The sequence below is a fragment of the Perissodus microlepis genome, chromosome 20, assembly GCF_051167445.1.
Source record: "Perissodus microlepis isolate ML-2025 ecotype Zambia chromosome 20, ASM5116744v1, whole genome shotgun sequence".
NCBI lineage: Eukaryota > Metazoa > Chordata > Actinopteri > Cichliformes > Cichlidae > Perissodus > Perissodus microlepis.
This window is the reverse complement of record NC_140480.1, coordinates 3,629,139-3,652,070: the sequence shown is the minus strand read 5'-3', so window position 1 is coordinate 3,652,070 and position 22,932 is coordinate 3,629,139. Positions and strand designations below refer to the sequence as shown.

General features: G+C 40.2%; 2 protein-coding genes across 5 annotated transcripts; one reads left to right on the top strand and one right to left on the bottom strand.

Annotated features, from left to right (window-relative positions):
• The first annotated feature begins 342 nt into the window (after window positions 1-342).
• On the top strand, window positions 343-5,370 carry lhfpl5b (LHFPL tetraspan subfamily member 5b). The gene is made up of 3 exons (XM_084917031.1): window positions 343-869; window positions 3,537-3,773; window positions 5,277-5,370. The coding sequence occupies exons 1-3, from the start codon at window positions 461-463 to the stop codon at window positions 5,285-5,287; spliced, it is 657 nt and encodes a 218-aa protein (XP_084773157.1). The 5' UTR covers window positions 343-460; the 3' UTR covers window positions 5,288-5,370.
• Window positions 5,371-5,452: 82 nt separating this feature from the next.
• Window positions 5,453-22,028, bottom strand: srpk1a (SRSF protein kinase 1a). Of its 4 annotated transcripts, XM_084917030.1 has the most exons (17): window positions 21,906-22,028; window positions 21,220-21,274; window positions 14,983-15,110; window positions 14,543-14,651; window positions 14,314-14,401; window positions 13,911-13,998; window positions 13,301-13,407; window positions 11,343-11,508; window positions 11,231-11,256; window positions 10,873-11,095; window positions 10,386-10,769; window positions 10,104-10,204; window positions 9,684-9,791; window positions 9,355-9,424; window positions 8,232-8,324; window positions 7,142-7,234; window positions 5,453-6,820 (listed from the first exon to the last, which is right to left on the bottom strand). In XM_084917030.1, the coding sequence occupies exons 1-17, from the start codon at window positions 21,916-21,918 to the stop codon at window positions 6,636-6,638; spliced, it is 2,037 nt and encodes a 678-aa protein (XP_084773156.1). In that variant the 5' UTR covers window positions 21,919-22,028; the 3' UTR covers window positions 5,453-6,635. The 4 variants fall into 4 exon arrangements, with proteins under 4 accessions (XP_084773156.1, XP_084773154.1, XP_084773155.1 ...); XM_084917028.1 differs by lacking the exon at window positions 7,142-7,234; XM_084917029.1 differs by lacking the exon at window positions 8,232-8,324 and having other exon boundaries at window positions 10,437-10,769.
• Between the last annotated feature and the right edge of the window lie 904 nt (window positions 22,029-22,932).

Genomic DNA, 22,932 nt, shown 5'->3' with positions numbered 1-22,932 from the left:
TGTGTTTTTAAGCTTTTTAGTTAAAAGTTTGTAATATTAAACACTACGAAGAACTTTCTTTCACGTTAAAGCGGAATCAAATGGATGAGTTTCCTGGCTGTGTAATAATAACTGTTGTTTATTTTAACCTCGCCTGTTCTTGCCTGCATGAAATGAATTAATTAGCTGTAACACACAGCCCTGTACGGCAGTTCATTCAAATGCGCTGTGTTAATTTACAGTAAATTATTTTTAGTTACTTGCGGGTAACACTGTATCTTCACACCAAGCCTTATCAGGTAGCTGTCAATCTGTGACATCAGAGAAACGTCATTAATTAGGGAGCTGTGGTGCTCTCCAGGGTGCTGAATACTCAGCCAGTCCACAGAACGAGCCGTGTGCGTTTATCCTTCCAGCTCTACAAACAAACCTCTAACAGAGCTGCTTTCTTTCAAAAGGCCGACACAAACTTTTCGCGGACATGGACCTCCTTCCAGCGCAGGAAGCTGCCAAAATCTACCACACCAACTATGTGAGGAACTCGCGAGCCATCGGCGTCATGTGGGCTGTGTTTACCATCTGCTTCGTCATCATCACCATGGTGGTCTTCATCCAGCCCTACTGGATCGGGGACAGCGTCAACACCCCGCAGGCCGGCTACTTCGGCCTCTTTCACTACTGCATCGGCAACGCGCTGACCTCGGAGCTCACCTGCAAGGGCAGCATGCTGGACTTCGCTTCCATCCCCTCACCGGCCTTCAGGACTGCCATGTTCTTCGTTGGGACCTCCATGCTGCTGATTGTGGGCACCATGGTCTGCTTCAGTTTGTTCTTCTTCTGCAACGCTGGAAACGTCTACAAGATCTGTGCATGGATGCAGCTGGCCTCAGGTGAGGGACAAAGCGAAGAGGGTTGGTTGTAAAGTTGTTGTTCCATTTACTCAACTGCAGTTGGCAGGTTATTAGTATAAATTAGCTTTTCTCAACTACGTTTATTTGACACCTATAAACAGACAGATTACGAATTACATTAAAAAGTATGAGCAGTGTAAATGCCCTGTATTTATATAGATACACCCAGTCATCCACCCATTCACACACTGGTGGAGGCAAGCTACAGTTGTAGCCACAGCTGCCCTGAGGCAGACTGACAGAAGCGAGGCTGCCATATCGCGCCATCGGCCCTTCTGGCCAACACCAGTAGGCGGTAGGTGAAGTGTCTTGCCCAAGGACACAACGACCGAGACTGTCCGAGGCGGGGCTCGAACCAGCAACCTTCCGATTACAAGGTGAACTCCCAACTCTTGAGCCACGATCGCCCCAAGTAATCATAAAACTGGTTTCACCTTCATCTTTAAGATGTGTTTGTTTGTTTGTTTGTTTGTTGGGGGGAGGGTTGTTACAAGCAAGAATATTGCTATGCATGGGTAATTGTTCATAACACTATGCGATGATTCATTAGACAGTAACCAAAGATAATTTTTAGCTTTTGCCTTTTTATAGTTTGCAGTGAAAAACTAACACTAAACTCACTAAACTCTAAGATCAGCTAAAAAAAAAAAATACAGCAGACATTTAAAGCTGATTTTAAACAGTCCAGATGTGACAGAAGTGCAGACTTTGATCTTTAATTCAAGGGGCTTATTAAAAGTATTACAGCCGTTCATAAACATATTCTAACATTTTTCGTAGCTGAAAAAATGAAATGGACAAACCAATGCATTTTTGTTTTTTAATTCTTGGATGAAAACCCTTTGTAGTCAGTGACTGACACGGATGTCACTAAATCCTCCCTTGAGGTGCTCTGCCAGACCTTTACTGACCTTCAGCTGCTGCTTGTTTGTGGGTCTCTCTGCGTTCAGTTTCGTCTTCAGAAACTGAAAAGCATTCTTTGTGGGTTGTGATCCAGTGACTGATTTGGCTGAAGAATATCACATTTCTTTGCCTTGCGAAACTCTTGGCTTGGTTTTTCAGTATGCTTTGAGTCGTTATAGATGTTTACTTGGATCCTTGCTGCCAAGTCTAATGTGGCTTTATTGTTCTTGAGTGTAACCAGTGGTTTGTGCTCTTGATGGTAGACTTTGACAATGGCACACCTACCTCCTCAAGAGACAGCCTGACTTGGTCAGATGTTGGGAAGTTGTTTTTCTTAACCATGGAAATAATTCTGTCATTGCCCACTTTAGTTCTCGTCTGAGGTCTTTCAGGCCTTTTGATGTTGTTGAGTTAAAGAAGGTATCAGATTGTTGATACATTGTTTATTATAGATGGGGGAGGGGGGGGGGTTAAGCCTAAGGATGGCCTTCTTCAGTCTTTATGTTTAAAATTACAAGAAAAGCTATATAATATAGATTCAACACTTTGAGTCAGCTTCAGACATTATGTCTGCTCTCACCTGGCCATGAAAGTGCTTGTCAGTCAGTTGCCAAAATAATTGGAGAATTGACTGACAAGCAATTTCATGGGCAGTTTCTGTAATTGGGGGATTGAGTATAAAAAACAGTTCATGCAAAAGAAAAAGAAAAAATTAAACCCTTTGAATTAAAGCTGAGAGTCTGCTCTTCAAATATGCTGATCTTTTGATTTAAAATTTACTGTGATTGTGTAGAGAGGAAAAACTGTACACATCTCATCTTCATCCTACAAACTATGCACCTGACTGTAGTTCTCTTTTAAGACCAAACTTTAGTACATAAACTTTTTTTGTTCAAATTAAATCCTAAAATGTCACAGTATGAATAATATTGATGCATCACCTGGTGGATCTGTTAATACAATGGAAACAGACAATGACAGTGTCAACAAAAGTTCTTGTGACCATAAATTACCAGTTTAAATAGAAGTCTGATGAGGTTCAGTTCATCGGTTTTATTATAACTATTCGTAAGTAATAGCCCAAATATTTCACCACCTCAATACCAGAACTCAAACTAAAGAGGCAGCTGTAAAGGAGCCATGAGACCTGTGCTTCTCTTGTAAGTCAGGTGTGAAACAATGAGCTCATCCCGTCACGGGTCGACTTCTCACCTCTCCAGTTTCAGGTGTGATGTGCGTTTGTTGTGAAGGTTGTTCTTCGCCATGGCCAATAAGGAATCCTGTTTCAGCCCAGACTCTGACACCTTCGATAGCAGATCAGTTACCTGTAACAAGATCAGGTGTTGTTGTGTTGTTAACTGATCTAAATTTGCACCTAAAAGCGTACGAGGGCCAGGAAAACTAGCCGCGATAAAAGCCTGTAAAACTTTATGGGCATGTATCTGCAAACTCACTTTCTACTGTAAGTAGCTTTTGGGGAAGCCCAGAGGAGACGTTATGGGAAGAACAGCATTTAAGATTTAAGAACTTTCATAACGGTACATCGTGCAAATGGCTCCACAGAGCATCATCTGCCTTGCTGAGCCATAAATAAATAAAAACTTTGGCACTTTATGGAGGTACATCATGTGTTATCATGCACTGGGGGCTCCAGAGCACCAGATTATAATTATTTATCAAAGTAAGAGCACACAAGAGGTAATTATTACAAGGCTCTGCCATTTCCATGTCCTTCCCCCGCAGGTGTGTTGATGGTGATGGGCTGCATGATCTACCCAGATGGTTGGGACTCTCCAGAGGTGAAGAGGATGTGCGGCCAGAGGACAGATAAGTACACGCTGGGAAACTGTACGGTGCGCTGGGCCTACATCCTGGCCATCATCAGCATTCTGGACGCCATGCTCCTGGCATTGCTGTCCTTCACACTCGGCAACCGGCAGGACAAACTTCTGCCAGATGACTTTGAGCTGGAGGGAGCAGGTGAGGGCTGTGGGGTGGTATGCAGACTGAATGCTGGGTATAGAAAAAAATATTTTAATGTGTCATAGCTGGCATAGCACAAGTATAATGTGTGACATATAAAACAGCCACATTCCTTTCAGACTGGCTTGCTGCAAGGTCCTGCTGTTGTGCATGCCTGCTCTCTGTTAAGGCTTGAGCCATCATTAGAAAAAATTGCTTCACCTTAAGAAAGGTATCCAAGATTTTTCTGCAGTTTTTATATACAGTCGTGTGAAAAAGAAAGTTACCACAGGACTCTTTGCAGGCCCGTGAAAAACTAAGTACACCCCATGTTTCAGTATCTTGTAGAAGCACCTTTAGCAGAATTACTTGAAGTTGTTGTTTTCAGTTTGACTATATGAGTCTCTCATGTGTCTGTGGAGGAATTTTGACCCACTCTTGTTTACGAAAATTGCACTTCAGTTCATTGCAGCCATTTAATTGTACACAGATCTCAAGAAATCCCACCACAGTATTTGAGTCAGGTTGAGGTCCGGACTTTCTGGGCTTTCATTTTGCCATTACAGCTGTTTTCTTGTAGATTTGCTGCTGTGCTTGGGATTCTTGTCATGTTGAATGACCCATTTTCGGCCAAGCTTCAGCTGTCGGACAGATCCACCACCGTGCTTTACAGTTGGTATGAGGTGTTTGTGCAGACATGCCATGTTTGGGTTTTTATGAACCACCAAATATCTTCACTTTGGTCTAATCTGTAGACAGGACATTGTGCCAGACGTCTTGTGATTAGTTCAGATGCAACTTTTCGAAGCGAAGTTGTGCTGCCATGTTCTTTTTAGAGAGCACAGGCTTGCTTCTGACGATCCTTTCTTAATTGTACTGTCATGAACTTTAACATTTAGCTTGCTAATTTAGGCCTATAGAATCTGAGATATAGCTCTTGGGATTATTTGTAGTTTCTCTGAGCAGTGCATGTAGGTCACACCATCACATTGGTCTTGTAACCCTTCACACATTGATGGGAAGCAACAATTCCTTGTAGACATCTTTTCTCTTTGTTAAACACCCAGTTGCTCCAGATCTGCAAACTGCTACAGCTTCTGGCACTCACTCAGTTATTCAAGTTGGCCTTCAACAAATTAGTAATTAGGTTAAAAAGTTTTATCCATAAACTTTATCAAATGAGCAGTTTTACAGTTATTTGTTGCCATAATTTTCCCAGTGTCCCAGTGGCTGAAGTCCATTAAATCTTTCTTGTTAAATCTGCTCCCTTTAGGGCTTACCCACAGAAAATCATTTTCCTCCATCTCACCTGATCCCTAGCTTTCTTCTCTGTTACACCAACGCTCTCCATATCCTCCTCTGCTATATTGATTAATTTTCTGTGCGCTCTTCCCCTTTACCTCCTGCCTGGTAGATCCATGTTCAACATCCCGTGTCCAACATATCCAGTCCCTTCTCTGCACATGGTCAAACCATTTCAGCCCTGGTGTCCACAAACATGTTTTCATTTCTCTTTTACAGAAAACCCCTGATTGAATCCACAGACCTTCAGAGCCAGTGTGAAATACCATGATGCACTTTGGGTTTTCGCCTCTCTTGCCTTCTAATGTTTACTGTGGTTTTGATTAATAAGATTTTGTGCTTCCTTATTTTACTTTATTTCACAATACCCAATAAACAAGCCCACCAAAATCATGTATTGTATGAAGATCTGTTTTATTGTATGGTGTGTTGTACAGCTTTGTAAGTCGACAACTCACACAGAGTTTATGTTCTTGAATCTGACACCAATGTAAGTTTTTGTTTTTCCCCCCATAGGTTTCGACAGATAACATAGGTTACTGGGATATGATCTTTTTGGGACACCATGACATAATATCAGATCTCACCATTTCTATGGTAAAAACAGTGACATTATTGAACAGTTGACCACACATACAACTGATCTCAAACACACCTTCCATACGCTTTATTAAAACACAGCTACCCAGCTAAACAATTTTAGCTAAGATATAAGATTTGTTAAAAACTGTACATAACTGTAATATACATCAAGGCAAACTCTTTGGTACAGATATATACAGTTTATTTTCACTTTTTTTTTTCTCCTTAAGATTGGGCTTCTTAACATGTTGTCTTGTTGAAACCTTTAAAATACTATATACCTGAATTGTAATAGGTGGATGAGAATACCAGCCTCCCATGAAAATGAAAGATCCCTATTATAATTAACTAAGGATACTAAATACCAGGTGACAACGGAATCGATATGGCTAAACATGACCTACTTTAATCAAACAGTGACCCTGCCTGAAGAAATGCATGAAATGAAAGTTACCCAAAGTCAGTGTACATGTCAGCCCAGTGTGAAACTTCCTAAAACCTTCATTACAAATACAAAATGTATTTCAAATGTTGAATGAGATTTTCTTTTTTTTTTTTCTTTTTTTTTTTTTAAGTCACTACTGAAAAGATGTGGGAAAAGAGTTTTAGGGAACAAAAATGACCAATAACGGCTACATATCCTTGGTTTGTTCAGGTTTTAGTGCAGGAGTGTAACAAACAAGGATGAGTCACTAGCAGTACAATGACAGACTTCCTTAGGAGGGTGAACGGAGCACAGCAGTTGGAGCCAACATGAGCACAAAGTAATAAAAAAAATCCACTGGATTCCTGACATCACACTGAGAACCAACTAATTCAAAGCAAACGTACACAGAAGCATTAGCTCAAAAACAAGAACATAAATTCAAAACATCTAACCAAAAAAAGAAGAAAGAAAAATAAATATCCATCTGATATGCCCAAACTGGAAAGTGATCTGTTGCAGTCTCTGGAGGAGGTGGGAGGGAAGGGAGGTTCGATAGCTGGAGGTGTCCACTAGAGGGCGAGCCAGGGGTGGCGCAAGCACTCTGCGGCCGTGGCTCTTTTCTCTGGAATAAGCTCCAGCATGGGAAGAAGGAAGTCAGTGAAGCACTCTGCTTCTTCACGGGGCCACTCGTATTTGTCAATCAGCACCTCCAGCAGTCCCCACGGCTTCAACTTAGTGATGTGTTTCAAATCACCTGCAGACAGACAGCACTGCATCAGAACCACACCACTACAGAGTACAACAACTTCCCCATTTTAAACTTCACTTCAAGGGCAGTCATGCCTGCAAAACTCCACATACAGTCTTAATTGGACAAATGACACTGATTAAATAGTTACCTTGTAATTGCTTTTTAAAGAAGGCCTGTTCTTTTGAACTGTAATATCCACTGGAGACATTTTTACATGTATATTCAAATGTATGAATAAGCAGCAATTGGGATTCAAGTAGGGAATATTCCCAAGCACAGTCAGTAACTCTCACTTGAATCTTGACAGTAAAGCTTCCGTTTTACCTTTCTTGGTGAAAAAATCCTTGGAATATTTGCCGGACATTATGAGTTTGCGTGGGACACTCCCCAGCAGCTCAATGATCAGTGCTATATGGTCTATACAGCAGACAGTTGCAAGAAAAAAGACAGACAAGACAAACAGATTCATCAGACAGTGGACCCAGTCACAGGCCCACTCTGGGTGTGTGGGTGGAGGGCAGAGGGAGAGAGAGGCCTGGGCGACGTCACACACACCAGCCTCACTGTTGGCAGAGGACGAGGTGTAAAACCAGAAGTTAGAAAGTTATAAAACAGAGCAATAAGGTTCATTAACCTTTAGCTCTTTTTATTGTTCAGTTTGGGGTTTTTCCACTAAAGTTTTTCAGAACAAAAACAATTCCCACCACAAATTCACCCTACAACTAGACTGACAAGTGAGGCCCAGATAATGAAACTACAAAAAAAAAAAAAATCATGTTTTTGTACTTCGTGTTAATTATTCATCAACTTCGCTGTCATTTTATCCGTAACTGTAACAGAGGTCTTAACATTTGCAGTAACCTTGGTACATATCAACAAAACAACTCCCACTCAGGGACCTTAAAAAGTTTACATCAAGACTGTCAGTTAATCCCTTATAGACATCCTTAATTAAAACCATCTTACATTAATTATCATATTTCTGTAAACACGTGTACTTTGAGTACATTAAAGTTTATATTCTGACATAAATACACTGACTTATAAAAGTAAAGGGTTCTTGCCTTTTTTGCCTCCTGTGATTGGTTTCATTAAATGATTAAATTACATTTATAAAAACACTGTTGTTGCGCAGTGGACTCCATGCAGAGGAAAAAGGTCATTCTGAATCTCCTCAGCAGGGACCAATACAGCATCAAGCACCTAGCCATGTCTAAAAGTGGTGTACAAGGCTCTGCCAGGCAGTCTTTGGCAGAACACCACTTGAATCGTGATCAGTGGTTCAAAGAGGCTGACATTTATTGGTTTCTTGCTTTGAAAACCATTTGATTGTGCTGACTGAAGTTAACCTCCTCCCTTGACCCTCCTTGTCCACCTTTCCCAGAGTGAGCCAAAGACAGAGATGCTGGCGTACCTCTCTTGGTGAAGTATTCCTGTGAGTATTTTCCACTCAGAGCATAGTGTCGGGGGATTTTACCGAGCAACTCAATCATGAGAGCAAGATGGTCTGGAAATGAGGCACATCAGAGAAGAAGGAGGAGGAGGAAGATAGAAAGTCACAGGGAGTTTGGAGAGGAGATGGCAAACAGTCAAGTGGAACAATGTATTAGGAACAAAGGATGATGATTATGATGATGATGACAGCCTAGTGTTACAAGTAGCACATGTATCAACAGCCTATATTAACCTACTGAAAACATCTGAACACATGGAGCTCATTCACTGTTGTATTTCAGAAAAATGACAACTATAAAGCAAGATGGGAAGTCTGCATTAAAGCACAGCCCTCAAAGCTATACAGTAAAACATAAAAAGCAGACTGATGCAAGTTTACTAAAAATCTAATAAAACGTTAAACACAAAGCATTTATAGAACAGTAAGCCAGGGTTTATGTGGCAGCAGGTGAAAAAGCTGCAGGATGTTCCAGTAAAGTCAAAGTTGAAGGTCAGCACAAAGCAGACATGCCAGAGCACAATCAAGTTAATATGGAAACTTTGAGCTAAGCAGCAAGCCAAAATTCCATTTTCACCTTATGTTGCAATTAAAACATGAGGTGAAAATGGATTAAACATAAAGTATGAGTAAGCAGGAGGTGAGGAAAAGGTGAGAAGAGAACTGAAGAGATGGCCCCATCTCCAGTGCGGTAAAAAAGTGGCTCAAGTTGCTAGACAGGAAATACACACAGGAATGCTCATACTTTTCATACTTTACAATTCTTCTTCTGAATTCAAAGCCATTAATGGAGCACCTCATTAACATGTTAACACTGTGCAAAGTGCACTGTAATTGGAGCTCCAGTGAAGGTGAGGACTTGCATGCATATTGGACATTTTAAATAATTCAACAGTTCAACACTGATAAGAGAAGATTTAACAACACTATGGTGCTTTTAACAGTAGCAGTAATACTAAACAGAAGTCCCACTCACTAGTGAAACACATTTCAATACATCTACTAAATCGAGCTCTGAGAATTAATGATCTAGAGTTAAAACTTGTACTTTAAAAACAGAATGTACAGGAAGACCAGACAATACCTTCATCTCTGGAATAATCTTCCCCAGAATGTGGTTCAAACAAGTAGTCCCCTGTGGCAAGCTCAAAGGCCTGAGGACAATACAAACACAGGGAGGGGGGAAAAAAAAAAAAGAAGAAAAAAAAAAAAAAACAGTATGAAGCCATCTGTCCAAATCTCAATAAATCCCTCCCACCACTGACCAGACTCTCATTACACTACTTGAGTCTTTAAGATACAATGAATTTTTTTTCCTCCATCAGATAATTTTTTTGTTCTATTCAGTTTTTGGGGGAGTTTAAGCACCTTTTGGCACTATATAAATAGTTTGATGCAGAGACAATTTCTCACCATACAGGCTGTGCTCCAAATATCAGCTGGTGTGCTGTATCCAGAACCAATAAGTACTTCTAAAGACCGGTACTGTCGTGTCTGGATGTCTTCAGTAAAGTGCTTGTGCTGAGAGGAAAAAAGACAAATACGAAAACACAAACGTATATCAAGTAGGTTTCATCATGTGTAGCGATAACACACTGAAAAACAGAAATATTTTACATGAGAATAAAAATTATTGAAATTATAAATGGACTCTATGCTCTATTTGAAATCTGCATCACACTCCCATCTGGTAAATGATTTCTCATTTAAAACTATAAAAAGCAGGAATACCGAAACATTACTTTCAGTAGCTAGATGACACTCGATGTCTCCCTGGCTGTACCGTTTCATCTCTTATGAGGAAATCCCTTTGGTCATTAGCAGGCTACTCACCACCCAGCAGGCATTTCCCAAATCTGCAATCTTGACCTTGATCTTGTCTGCATTGAGTGGCTCAAGTGGGTTAACTAGCAGGGATCCTGCTGTCAGCTTACCTTTATAAAGCACAGAGAGAAGCAGCAACATTGAATAAAACAATGGGATAAACACTGAATAAATGATAAGTATAATCATAAGTATTTCAAAGTTCACATGGTTTTTGTTAAATTTCCAAAGCAGCTCAGCTACAGCAAACAGCTTCTAAAAACCCAAACCAATCGATTTCGGTTCACTGACCATTTCTTGCATCTTCCTGGTTTCTATAGTGACAGTTGGACCCATCCTCACCATCTTCTTCTAAAATGCCTTGTTCCAGCTCTCCGTCCTCCAGCCCAGCAGAAAAGCGTTTCTCAGTAACTCCACGGCTACGAGCCCCAGTTCCTTTAGTCTCTGTGTACACCTCATTGAAATCTGTAGACTCAACACCGTTGTACATGGAGTGGAGAGGAGACTCCACGTGTTGATCCTCTGGAGAGGCACACTGTTCTGTGCACTCTGCATTGCCATTATGTTGGTCTTCATCGCTATGCTGGAAGTCACTCTCCTCCACATGGCCATTACAGTTCATTTCAGACAGTTCCTCTGGTCCCACCCTCAAGTGATCTGTATTCAAAGTGCTCCCTGAAAGTAGCAGAAAATGTATTTTCAGTTGATTCATATCAGATTTTTTGGCTGCTTTGCAAATTTTGCAGAACACATTACTTCTCTGATGTTAGCTTCCTACCATCTGTTTCCTCGTTTCCTATCTCCGCAAAAGACACCTGTCTGAGAGGCGCGCAGGCTCGTCCCTTTTCAGTCTGTGGGTCGTCTTCATCTTCATCATCCTCTCGTATCTCTGTGGTCTTTTCCATTTCCTCAAGGTCCAAGATGCACTTCTCCAGCAGCTCCGCCTGCCGCTTCTGCTTCTTTTTTAACTTCTTCTTCTTGTTCTTGGACATTTTTACTGTCTGTCAAAGACAAAAACAAAGGAAAGGTTTGCACATTTGTAGGACTGATTTAAAAGTAAACTAAAAAACAAAAAACCTAAAAACATGAGGCTAATATCTAAGCAGAGAGTAAAAAAAAAAAAACAAGTCTTGTACCTGTTTTGGAACTGGCGCTGTGCTTACTGTAAAGAGAACATGAGATAAGTAAAAACCTGTACTAAACCTATGAATGCAGATATAAAAGTGAGTGTGCATGCACATCTCATACTTGCTGAACCAGAGGGAGGAGGCGCCCCAGCCTTCTGCCACTCTGTGGCCTCAGCTGCAAGCCTCCGTACGTAAGGCTCATCTACACTCATCAGGATGTTCTCCGGCTTGATGTCTGTGTGGATAATATGACACTTTGTGTGCAGGTAGTCCAGACCTTGGAGAACCTTTTAAAAAAAAAAAAAAACATACATTAATGGAAAATGGTTATCTGATTGTGTAGATCAAATTAACCAATCAGACGGACTTGGACACAAAACCTTTACCAACTAAACTTAAGGAAACTTTAAAAAGAAAAACATATTGTGTCAATTTTCAGGTTTTTCTTTTCTTGGAAACAAATATACGAGCTTTGCACAATTCAGAGTTCATAAATAATCCTTATTAATCACATTTGGCTTTGCTGCAGTCCCTCGGTTTATCCTCTCGGAAACACAATATTTTAGCTTTTCTCCCTTTAAAGCAAAGGAGCCAAGACTAGAAAAAAAAAAGTCTTAAAAAGAATCCCTAGGGCAGTCTGAAGCCAGAGCGTTTGGTTTGTAGTTAATACACAATGATACTATCATTATTTTAAACCTTCGTGGTAGGGCTGGGCCATATCATACCATTCACGGTAATACCGGTATAATGTTGGGCAACGACAAGAAAATGAAATATCGCGATAGAATATGGGTAAAACGCGCATGCGCAGTGCCTTTGTTTTCATACGCACATGGCGAAAAAGGCACGGCGGCGACGGAGAATGACAAGGGCGAAAGCGGATTGTTGAATGAAATGGATGAACCAGAATTTGTTTGTAAAAATGCTGCAACTTCAGTGGTGTGGAACTGGTTTAGCTTTCGTCCGTCAGATACACAACAAAGCACTATTTTTGGTAGAGCATGCTAGCGGGCCGTCGTTATTACCGTGTTTTTTGGAAAATACGGCACACTTAAAATCAATCATTTGATTTTTCTGAAAATCGACAGAGCCCCTTATAATCCCGTGTGCCTTATGTTTGAATTCTGGTTGTGTTTACTGACCTCGAAACGATTTTATGTGGTACACGGCGCTCGAAAATGTTTTAGTACGACTTTGCTAAGCTACGAACCTGCACCACTTGATGGATTGTCGGAGCATTACGGCTATCGTAGGCAGGCGCCTCGCGGAGTGATACGTACGGTGCTTCAACATAATATTACCGTATTGCGTGTGTATAACCTCTTTTTAAGTTTTGTGGATATTATACATGGTTATGCTGAGGATATGTCGGCCAATTTCCACTGGAAATGCCTTTTGGTTAAACTGTCAGCAAGGAATTTGCATTTGCACTGTTACATTTTTATATAACTTTAATGCACATAAAAAACAGCTGCTTGTTTAAGTGAAAATACATTGATGTTTTGTTTTTTGGTTTTTTTTTGCACTAATAAAATTGTGGAGTTGTAAAGTCTAGTGTCAATTGCCGTCAGTTATATCGTTATCGCAAATTTTCAAATCTATATCGTGATAAATATTTTTGGTCATATCGCCCTGCTCTACTTCGTGGTGCTTATTGAAAATCCATCCATGTAACAAACACAGCATATAACAGAACATAAAGAGAAAGCATAAAAGGGTCCCTTTAAGAGAACACAAAAGCTTAACAATCTAAGAAAATTTTAATAAAAGGAACATTTGCTGTTTTTCAAAGGACATCGAATAAAAAGCTGTGGAATAAACAACACTAATCCACAGATGAGCTGTGCAATTAACTGCTGAATTAGTCATTTGTTTAACCATGAAAAAAAAAGCCCCCTCACTTTTGTCTCACTCCCCATCTGTTTTGTTAAGCAGCTTACTGTTAATATGTAAAGTTCTTCTACCCTGACTGTTTTCCATCCATCGTGCAGCCTGCAGGCTACACAACTCTTGTGAACTACTGAGCCTTAATGATGAGTCATAGGCATTCAAAAGGTGTGCCTGTGGGTCTCACTTTACCTGTCGTATGATGCTCTTCACACAAGCCAGGGGCAGTCCTTGGTAGTTTGATTTTATTATCCATTTCAATAAGTGATGTCCTAACACCTCAAACACCATGCAGACGTCTGAAGATTGGAGCAGTTAAGATGGCAAAGTAATAGCGGTAAAGTAAAATTGAAAACAAACAAAGGAAAAAACAACTGCCTAAATGAGGAGTGGCATTGCTTGTGCTGAAGACAGGACACGTAGATGTGCAACCCATACGCTTTTGTTAGAGCCTCTCGTGTTACAGCTACAGCAATCCCTCAGGCATTCAGGGGATCTTACCCAACTAAAGTGTTGTGATGGGGGTGGAGGTCTGTTTGGGACACATAAGATTCCATTTGTCACACCCTCACCTGTTGTTTACTTTCTTACTTGCATACGGCTTTTTAGCGGACATGGACACGAAGGGAAAGAAAGTTCTGTACATTCAAAAAAACAAAAAAAACAAAAAAACATTTCAAATAAGACTGAAGTTTTTGTTTTGGGGTCTTTTCCCCCTCCCAGCAGGAGATAATTTGACAAATCAAATGTGACTAATAATAAAAACCAGGAAACATCTGTTATATCTGACTGTGAAGGATACGAGTTCCATTGACGCCAGAGATCTTGAAGTCATCTAGAAGCTGGACTACCATCTCTCGGTTGGGATCATTCGTGTCAGAGTTTCTTACCTACAGACAAAAAAAAATAAATAATAATAATAATAATAATAATAATAATAATATTTATTTATTTATTGTGGGATCCACACACATCATTTACATGTAAAACTGTGTGAACATGCGTGCTGGAAGGCATGCAAGCCGAGTACATGAATAATGTGTAAAAGCTGTAGTGTAAGCAATGCCCTGCTGTCCTTGCACCACGTTGCTGTACACTCTGATGCATCTCCAGATATCCCCACAACTAATTAGTGAACACTTCCTGCGCTTACTGATTACATATTTCATCAAAACCTACTGCATGCAATTAAATCTGATACTCACAGATCTGAGCAGTTTTATCTCATCCAGTGCTGTTTCTGTGTAGTGCTCCGCGCTCTTCACCACCTTCATTGCAACAAACCTCTTTACCCTGCAACCACAGAATGTAATGTTCACTAATAGGAAGCAAAGTAAACAGTCTCTGAGCCAGCTGCTGCTGCATCTGGAATCCAATGTCAAGTCTCAAAAACAAAACATGAATTACAAATATGCAGTAAAGTTTTTCTCATACTGAATATCCCAGGCGAGCCACACGGTGGAGAAGTGTCCCCAGCCGAGCTTCCGAATTACATGGTATTTTCCATTATAAAGGTCTCCTACTTTCACATGGTGGTAGCCACCTAAAAGATAAGAAATTCAAGCTGCTTAGATAAATAAAGAGGTGAGCATGTATGTATGTATGTATGTATGTATGTATGTATACAGAACAGCCAGTGCATTTACATTCACTGTAATAACAGGTCACAACTAACCGAAGCGACACCATTTATTGAAACAGTTTAAACAAATAAATCAATATTTGATTTGACTAAGGTGCAAATCGCTAATACTCTGGTATCGTTTTTCTACTGGGGGAAAAACCAAACAAACAACAAAAACTTGAAAGAGTAGTTAATCAAATACAGTGCAATATAGTGTGCCTTTGAATGCAAAAAGTAAAGAGGAACCCACCTTTGCAGTAGTCATTGGGGTCCTCCTGCTCTTCATCATCAGAGCCAAGGATCTCTTCAGGTTCCTCAGGTTCCTGAGGGGAGGCTTCAGCCTGAGGATGCTGTCGAGCTCTGGGATTGGCTGGCTGCCTGATGGGACAACAACAATTATGAAAGACGTCGATGGAACAGAGCTCTGATGCATTTACCGTCCATTTATCAAATATTAGCTCAACAATAAGGCGTGCCCAGGATGAGAGGATTTTATTACAGGACATGCGGATGAGACTAACTGAACAAGACTGCAGCTCATTGATAACCGATGAGTTTGACTCTTAGAAAGAATCAAAGCTCAACCTTTTACTTCCAAACACTGCTCAGCACTGCAGAAATGGTGAACAGCTGTAGAGTTTAACTTAAACAGATGCATTACAAAGCAGTGGGAACGTTCTCCTGCCTCTCCTGGGATCTGACCTTAATTGGCTGAAAAGTTAGTGGCATTAACTAGCTAGCATTAGCAACTGAGTAATTCACTCTAACACTAATACTTTACTGAACAACATAATCATGTTAGCTAAGCACCAACATAGAGTGTGCCTGCTCTGGATGATCAGTCACAGTGACGGACAGAGACGTTTCAAAATCACCTCCTGTATAAACGGCTAACTAGAGACAGGAAGAACTTGCTCATCAGCCAAGTTTTTTGTTGCATAAACATAACCCATATAACACAGCATTTATTAAAAAGCCTCTCACACAAAATAATCAAACATGACAAGAACCACTCGTTCTTAAACAGATGACACCAGGGCTGACCACAAAAAATAAATAAATAATTGGTGCACATCTGGTGTATGTATAAAGCTACAAATAGACAACTGTTTTATAAATCTATCATAAAGGAGGGTTATAACTGTAAGCATCCACAGTCACATTTCAATCACTGTGAAAATGTGAAATGTCAACAACAAATAAAATTTTACTCCAGGGTAATGTCATCTTTCATTGCAGACTTCAATTAACCCACAACTACCTCTTCAAAAAAATAAAAATAAAAAATGCATATGTGTAATATGAAGAAACTATGAATTAACTTGGGTTGAGGTGAGGACTCCTCATGAGGTGACATGGACCTTGCTTTGTGCACTGGTGTTGGAATAGGAAGGAATCCCCAAACTGTTCCCACAAAGCTGGAAACATAACATTGTCTTGGTATGCTGAAGCATTAATAACCGTTTTCCCACTTGTACCTACTTGGGCCGGCTCAACACAGTTTTTAGAGTTTTCCATTAGGTGGTAGTACCATGGTAATAGGCATTTTTAGTACCTACTAATTTTTGAAACCTGGCAACGAGGAAAATGGAAAGAAAAGAAAAAAAAAAAAAAAAAAAAAACTCCCACTGTGGTCCCTCGAGATTGGCAAAAAGTTGTTCTCCGAGCAACAGGTCTATGCTCTTCCATTGTTGTGGTGTTCATGTCGCATACAAATACTCCACGCATGTTAAGCGGTAACTGATTGTAATTGAAAATGACCGAAAACGTCAAATCATGTAGGTACTAGTGAAAAAGGGCTATAAGAGTTCCTTTCACTGAAACTAAATGGCAGAGCTCAAGTTTTGAAAAAACAACGTCACACCATAATTCCTTCCCCAACTTTATACTTGGCACAATGCAGTCAGATAAGTTCTGTTTTTCTGGCTACTACCAAACCCAGACTTATCCATCAGATTACCAGACAGAGAGAACAGCATGAGTCTTCACTCCAAAAAACTCCACTCCTCTAGAGTTCAGTGGCAGCGTGCTTTACACCACTGTATCTGATGCGCTGGACTGTACTTGGTGACATGAGGCTTGGATGCAACTGCTCACTCCTGGAAACCCAGTCCATGACGCTCTCTGCAAACTCTTCTTGAGCTAATCTGAAGGCCACGTGAAGTTTGGAGGTCCGTAGCGAGTGACTCTGCAGAAAGATGGTGACCTGTGTACTATGCACCTCCGCATCTGGTGACCCTGCTCTGTAAATTTATGTGGCCTACCACTTAGTGGCAAACTTGGTGTTGTTCCCAATCGCTTCCACTTTATTATAATACCACTAACAGTTGACTCTGGAATATTTAGTAATGAAGAAATTTCACAACTGGACTTGCTGCACAGATGGCATCCTATCATAGTACCATGCTCAGGGCTCGCAAAATCGCTAGCCCGACGTCCCGGGGCTAGCGATTTTTCTGGTCGGGCTACCAAAATCCATCTCAGCCCTGCCCGTCAGGCTGTCATAGGAAGAAAAAAAATATGTCAATGCTTTTGCATTCTTTCACAAACGTAGCTGTCGGTATGTGACATATTGAAATCGCGTTTGAATTTCCGCTTGTTTTTTGCTTCACTTTGCGATCGCGCAAACTGTGAATAGAGAGCGGCAGCTACTGACTGGTGAGTGACAGATTAATTGCGCACCAATTCCTCTGACATCGTCTTATCACTCATTAGCTTACTATTCAAACATGACAAGTGAAATCTCCCGCAGCAAGCTTAAACATGTGATGCAGGTTGATTGCGCAGAGAATCGCTGATCATTATGCAAGTGCCTGTGTAAAAGCAAATGGATTTACGCAGGTATTTTAGTTCTGCAGAGCCAAATAAGACAGGTCAGGGTGAAGAAGGGACAGCCAAAGAAAAGCCGACCACAAAACGGAAAAGTTATGACAAATCAGGCTATGAGGCAAAAACATAGCCTGATTTGGACAAAAGAATTTCTGTGGCTGAAATATGACGAGCTAACTAACATAATGATCTGCCGGGTGTGTCTTGAGTTTCCCTCGATTTCTGAGTCGACAAGCACCTTTGTTACTGGGACCAGTAATTTTAAGAAAGACCCCATTAGAACCCATGAGAAATGCAAGAAATGCATTATTGCTCAGTCTGCAGTATCTTTCCCAGAACAAACGCCAATTGCAAAAAAACGACTAAAAATAAACCAAGCACAACAAGAAGTCCAGAAGAAACGCAGACGAAAAAGCTGTTTAGAACAGCGTGATGTTGCAAAGAGTGAACTACCTTTGGCAAAATTTAGCAGCCTTTGCAAACAAAGCAAATGTCCTAGATCTTGGTTCCACTTACCTCTTACCCGTGACTTCAGTGGAAATGTCAGATTCAGGATCTGACACAGACTGATTCATGTTCTACACAATTCTTACAAGTTCATAGAAATTTCTGTTCAATTAGGACCAAATATTTGAGTTGATGATTGTATTTTTTTTTTACAGTTGTTGTAATTTGTGTTTTAACAATTTTTTAAGTCAATCAAAAAATTGTCCTCTTTTTTTTTTTCCCAGGCTACTTAAATTTATTTTGGGCTACCAAAAACTGAAGAGTGTCTGCCCAAAGGGCTACCAGAGATTTTGAAATTTTGCGAGCCCTGACGCTGGATTTCACTGAGTTCCTGAGAGCGAGCCACTGTTTCACAAATTTTTATAGACAGTCTGCAGGTGCCTTATTTTATACATCTATGGACATGACTGGAACACCAGAATTCAATGGCAGAGTGAGTATTTTTGGCATGCAATGTTTTGGCATATGACCATTTTTGACCATAAATAAATAAAACAGTTTTGAAGTATTACAGTAGTTTGACAGTTACTTAACCAAACATAAACCCACATTAAAGGCAAATATTTGCAAGGCAAAACAATAGCGCAGTAGCAGATAAAAGTCCATTAAAGTCATAGCAGGCTGTTAATTTGGATCATGTCCCCTTGAAATTAAACCACAAGTTTCAGTGTAATTTCCTCCAGTTTCTTGCTTTGACCTTGTTATCAGTAAAGAAAGATTAATGAGCGACTGTTCCAACCAAGTTTAATTAGTTTTAACAAAATAGCAAGGTGTGTCTAAAACTTTGTTTCAAACAAATCTTGCAGCTATCTAAGCAATATTTAACTATTAAAATATTCACAAACGGTTATTATATTAATAAAGACGCCTAAATGTGTAACCGAGCGCTGGCACAGTGACAAACTGCAAGCAGAAAATGTAAGCAAATACCATCTAAATCGCTGTCAACGATTTTTTTTTTTTTTTTAAACTGGATTCGAACATCTGCTTTTAACCATAGTTTAAACCAAAACAAGAAGTTGGCCTATCAAAACAACCCTACCACAATAATACCACACTGACACGCTTTCTGCCAAGGAATATCACACAACCAAATTAAAGAAAGCATTTAAAGAAACGCATGCTGCACTCAGCTTAGCAATTCTACTGTCACCATATGTTTGTTTCATTCATTTTACTGCAGGCCTAATGTATGTGTGTGTGTGTGTGTGTGTGTGTGTGTGTATCCGCATTATGAAAGACAACATCAACCTTGCTGAATCAGACTGAATACTGAGAAGTTTCCAGAATAAGGGGACAGAAAACTGTGGCTACATTACGAGCAGAAGTACAAGCCTGCAAGCAAATTATGTTCCAAAATTACTAAGTGAGTTATATGGTCATTGTGTCAAGATGTCAGACAAATGAAATGTCTGTGCATATTACATTTTTCAAATATAAATCACTGTGTGCAGACTTTCATTTTGACTAAAACTCCAGCGACAGATTGATCAAACCCAACATAATGGAAAACAGGACAACCAATTCTTTTCTAAATGCATATTTGAAACATATTTCTGTATATTTTTTTCCATGGCTCTGCAAGCCCTAAATAACAGAACATATTCTTTCCATGTTTATATGTGTCACCACATACATTCTGGCTTTGCCAGTAATTCAATTCCTAATATTTACTTGAAAGCCAAACAGCCTGATGTTACTTCCTCCACAGAGCAGATTAAGCCTGCTCATCTCTACTGGAGCCAAGAGAGCAGAGATCACATTCAACTAAATTCCTACAAGTGGGCTGCAGTGTTTCACAAATGAGCTGCTGGTTTTCTACATAATCCTGAAACCTACTTCTTTGTGCCTGACATGGTCAGCTGAAGCGGTGCATGTTTGTCCAAGGATGACAAAATAAACTGATTCAAATAATTACTTGATTTGAATCTTGACTTTCTAATCAAGCTTTGAATCTGAAACGCATTCATTATATTTTAAGTATTTTAAATCATAAAGCTGGTAAAAACAAGGCAGTAATTTAATACTGATTATCTGTACAGTTCTCGTGTTGTCTGCTTTAACATTTACACTGCTGCATTATTAACACATTTTAAAACATTTTTTGCATCTTGAGAGGTAAACGCATGGCTTTTCAAATTCACTTCAAAATGCAAATAAATACATCGTCTAAATTACATACTCACTCATGCATTTTCATTCACAAAGAGAGAAAGCAGATGAAGCATATTTGAATGCAGAGCCAGTCTCAGTTAGTCATCCTTTCATTATAAAAAGCTTTAACATTGGGTGTGTGCACCTTGTTTTAATGGGTCTCATCCTTTTGGGTGTGAGGACAAATGTCTGATGCACATTTTCCTTCAGACTCTCACAGCACTTCAAAACATTAACCAGTCCACTCCATTATATCCTGAGGTTGTTTTGTTCGTCTATACATGCAGTGCCCATTGTGCTAGGATTACTGCATAATGCAGCTGCTCTGCTTTAAGTTGCATTTAGTTTCTTGGTATCACATGATTCTTACGGCTAATAAAACATTCAAGTATGAGCCATGAAGATAACGCTGTCAGGAGGAGAGTATCCTCAATGGTGCTGTTTTCAGTTAAACACCATGCTTCGGTGGGCTGATGTGGGCTTCTTCATTCTCTTGTTTTAAATATAGCACTGGGTGTTATGTAACGCTCTGGAGGATGCCACTGGTGCAGGCATGATTAGTAGATTGTTGGGCACACCAAAACAATCGGTACTGGAGATCAACGCTTGACAGCCCTATTTACAGCAACTAATCATTCAGAAATATTTTCAGGTGATCACAGCGTTTAAGTATTATATTCCAGGTATGGCTTACGGAGCACCCAAAACTTGTGTTTTTTGGTTTTTTTTTACTAAAGCACTGTAAACCGTGTTAAGGTTAGAGCAAAAATAAAAAGCTGTGGCGTGTGCAGACCAAAACAAAGTTTAAGTGCAAACAAGCAGTCAAAGGCCTTTCTAACAGCTTCTCCAATGTCAGAACAGCAGCAAATACACCAAAGTGCAACAAACAACCTGCTTTGATTGAGTACAGCTGACAAAATACTTGTTCATGTGCGGGTGTCCTGAAAAACGGGACACGCATAAGAGGGAATGACATTTAAATGGAGCAGTGACTCACTTTTTGTTGGTTTTCTTTGCTTTCACCCTCTTCTTCCTCGCCTGGAGTGCCAGCACTGCAAAAAAAAAAAAAAAAAAAAGAATAGAAAAACCATTGTCTGTTTGCCTTCTTGATTTCCAGCTGACACTCAAGACAAAACAAACGAAGCCATCTGAAATAAACAATTGCCTCACTCCAACGTTCATATGCACCGTGTTGGGTCATGTTTGCACCTAACAGTATCTAAAATCAGTGTCAGTGCATGTGTCGTTTTGCCAGAACCCATCCAACGTTAAGTTACATCCCTGAGCTTCCCACCTAGGCAACGCTCGTCTCAAACACGGTAATGTGGCGTGAAGTGATTTCAGCCACTACAGCGGCTAATTATGGACGCATACATGAATGCACGGTTACCGTGGCCGGTGTTACGGGCTGTGTTTAAAATGGAAGGAGCTGGAGAGCTAAATGTATCGAGCTAATCCTGACATGTCCTATTGAAGCTAAAGCTAACGTCTAGAGGGCTAGCGCTCCAGCTCAGTGCGCGATAGACGCGTTCAATTAAACCGCGTATCACAATGTATGCTGCTCGGCGAAAAATAATGTTTTTATATTTGTCACTGCACGACAACATCGACTGTAACGGCAAACCGCACACACAATGTGTTACACCAGTCACACAGCGTGCAACGTGTCGCGTGAAGATTTACCTTTCCTCTCCATGTCGGCTGGATCCGTAGCTTAGCCGTTAGCTACACAGCCAGTGATCGAATGTTCCACGCATGCGCAGTGGCTTGCTATGTCGAAGGGAAGCTTCCCTGGTGACGTCTCTGCCCGTGTATCAAACCGTTTTTATGGATTTTAGGGCAAACTGCCTTATAAAGAAGTATTTAAAGCAGCCTCACTGATAGCCGTGCAGCTCAGGAATTTAACCTTTTATTTACCTTTCGTGCATGTTTTAACTAAGGCAGCAGTGTAGGTAGGTGGGTTAAATGAACGGCATGATTGGTGACGTGATTCAGTGGTTTGTGCCCAGATTGGGATTAATATTAAATTGTTGGTAACCTTTGTTATACTGGATCCTGATAGCAGTACAGAACAAGCTGACTGCATGGTTTGGTAAAAGGCAGGCTGGAATTTACATAGCTGGACACTTGATAGAATTGGCAGGCTCAAATTAATAGCTTCTATATTAGTATTACCAAATATTTTACACGGATAACGTAGTGCAATATTTTTTATCATGTATTTTTTTCGGACATTACAACATCAACAACAAGAGGTTTAACATATAAAGAAAATCAATGTTTAATTTACAAACCAACATAATAGGGACATAATACAGAGCAAGCCATAATTCTACCAGCACGGTGGTGGGCAAGTGGTGATTTGGGTTTGTGTTGCATCCACAGCACATGGATACCTTGCAGTCATTGAGGTGACCATGAATTTCTGTGTGTGTATATATATATATATATATATATTCTAGAGATAAATGTGAGGCTGTCTGTCTGACAGCCAAAGTTTGCCTCATGCAATACTAGACTGATCTCAAGCATAGCAGCAAATCTACAAAAGAATGGCTTAAGTTGTTGCAATGGTCCAGCCCTAACTGATATGCTGTGGTGGGTCCGTAAAAGGGCTGTGCGTAAATGAATACCCACAAACCTCAACGAACTGACGCAAATTCCTCCTCAATGATGTGAGAGGCTGGTAATCACACAAAACTATTACTTC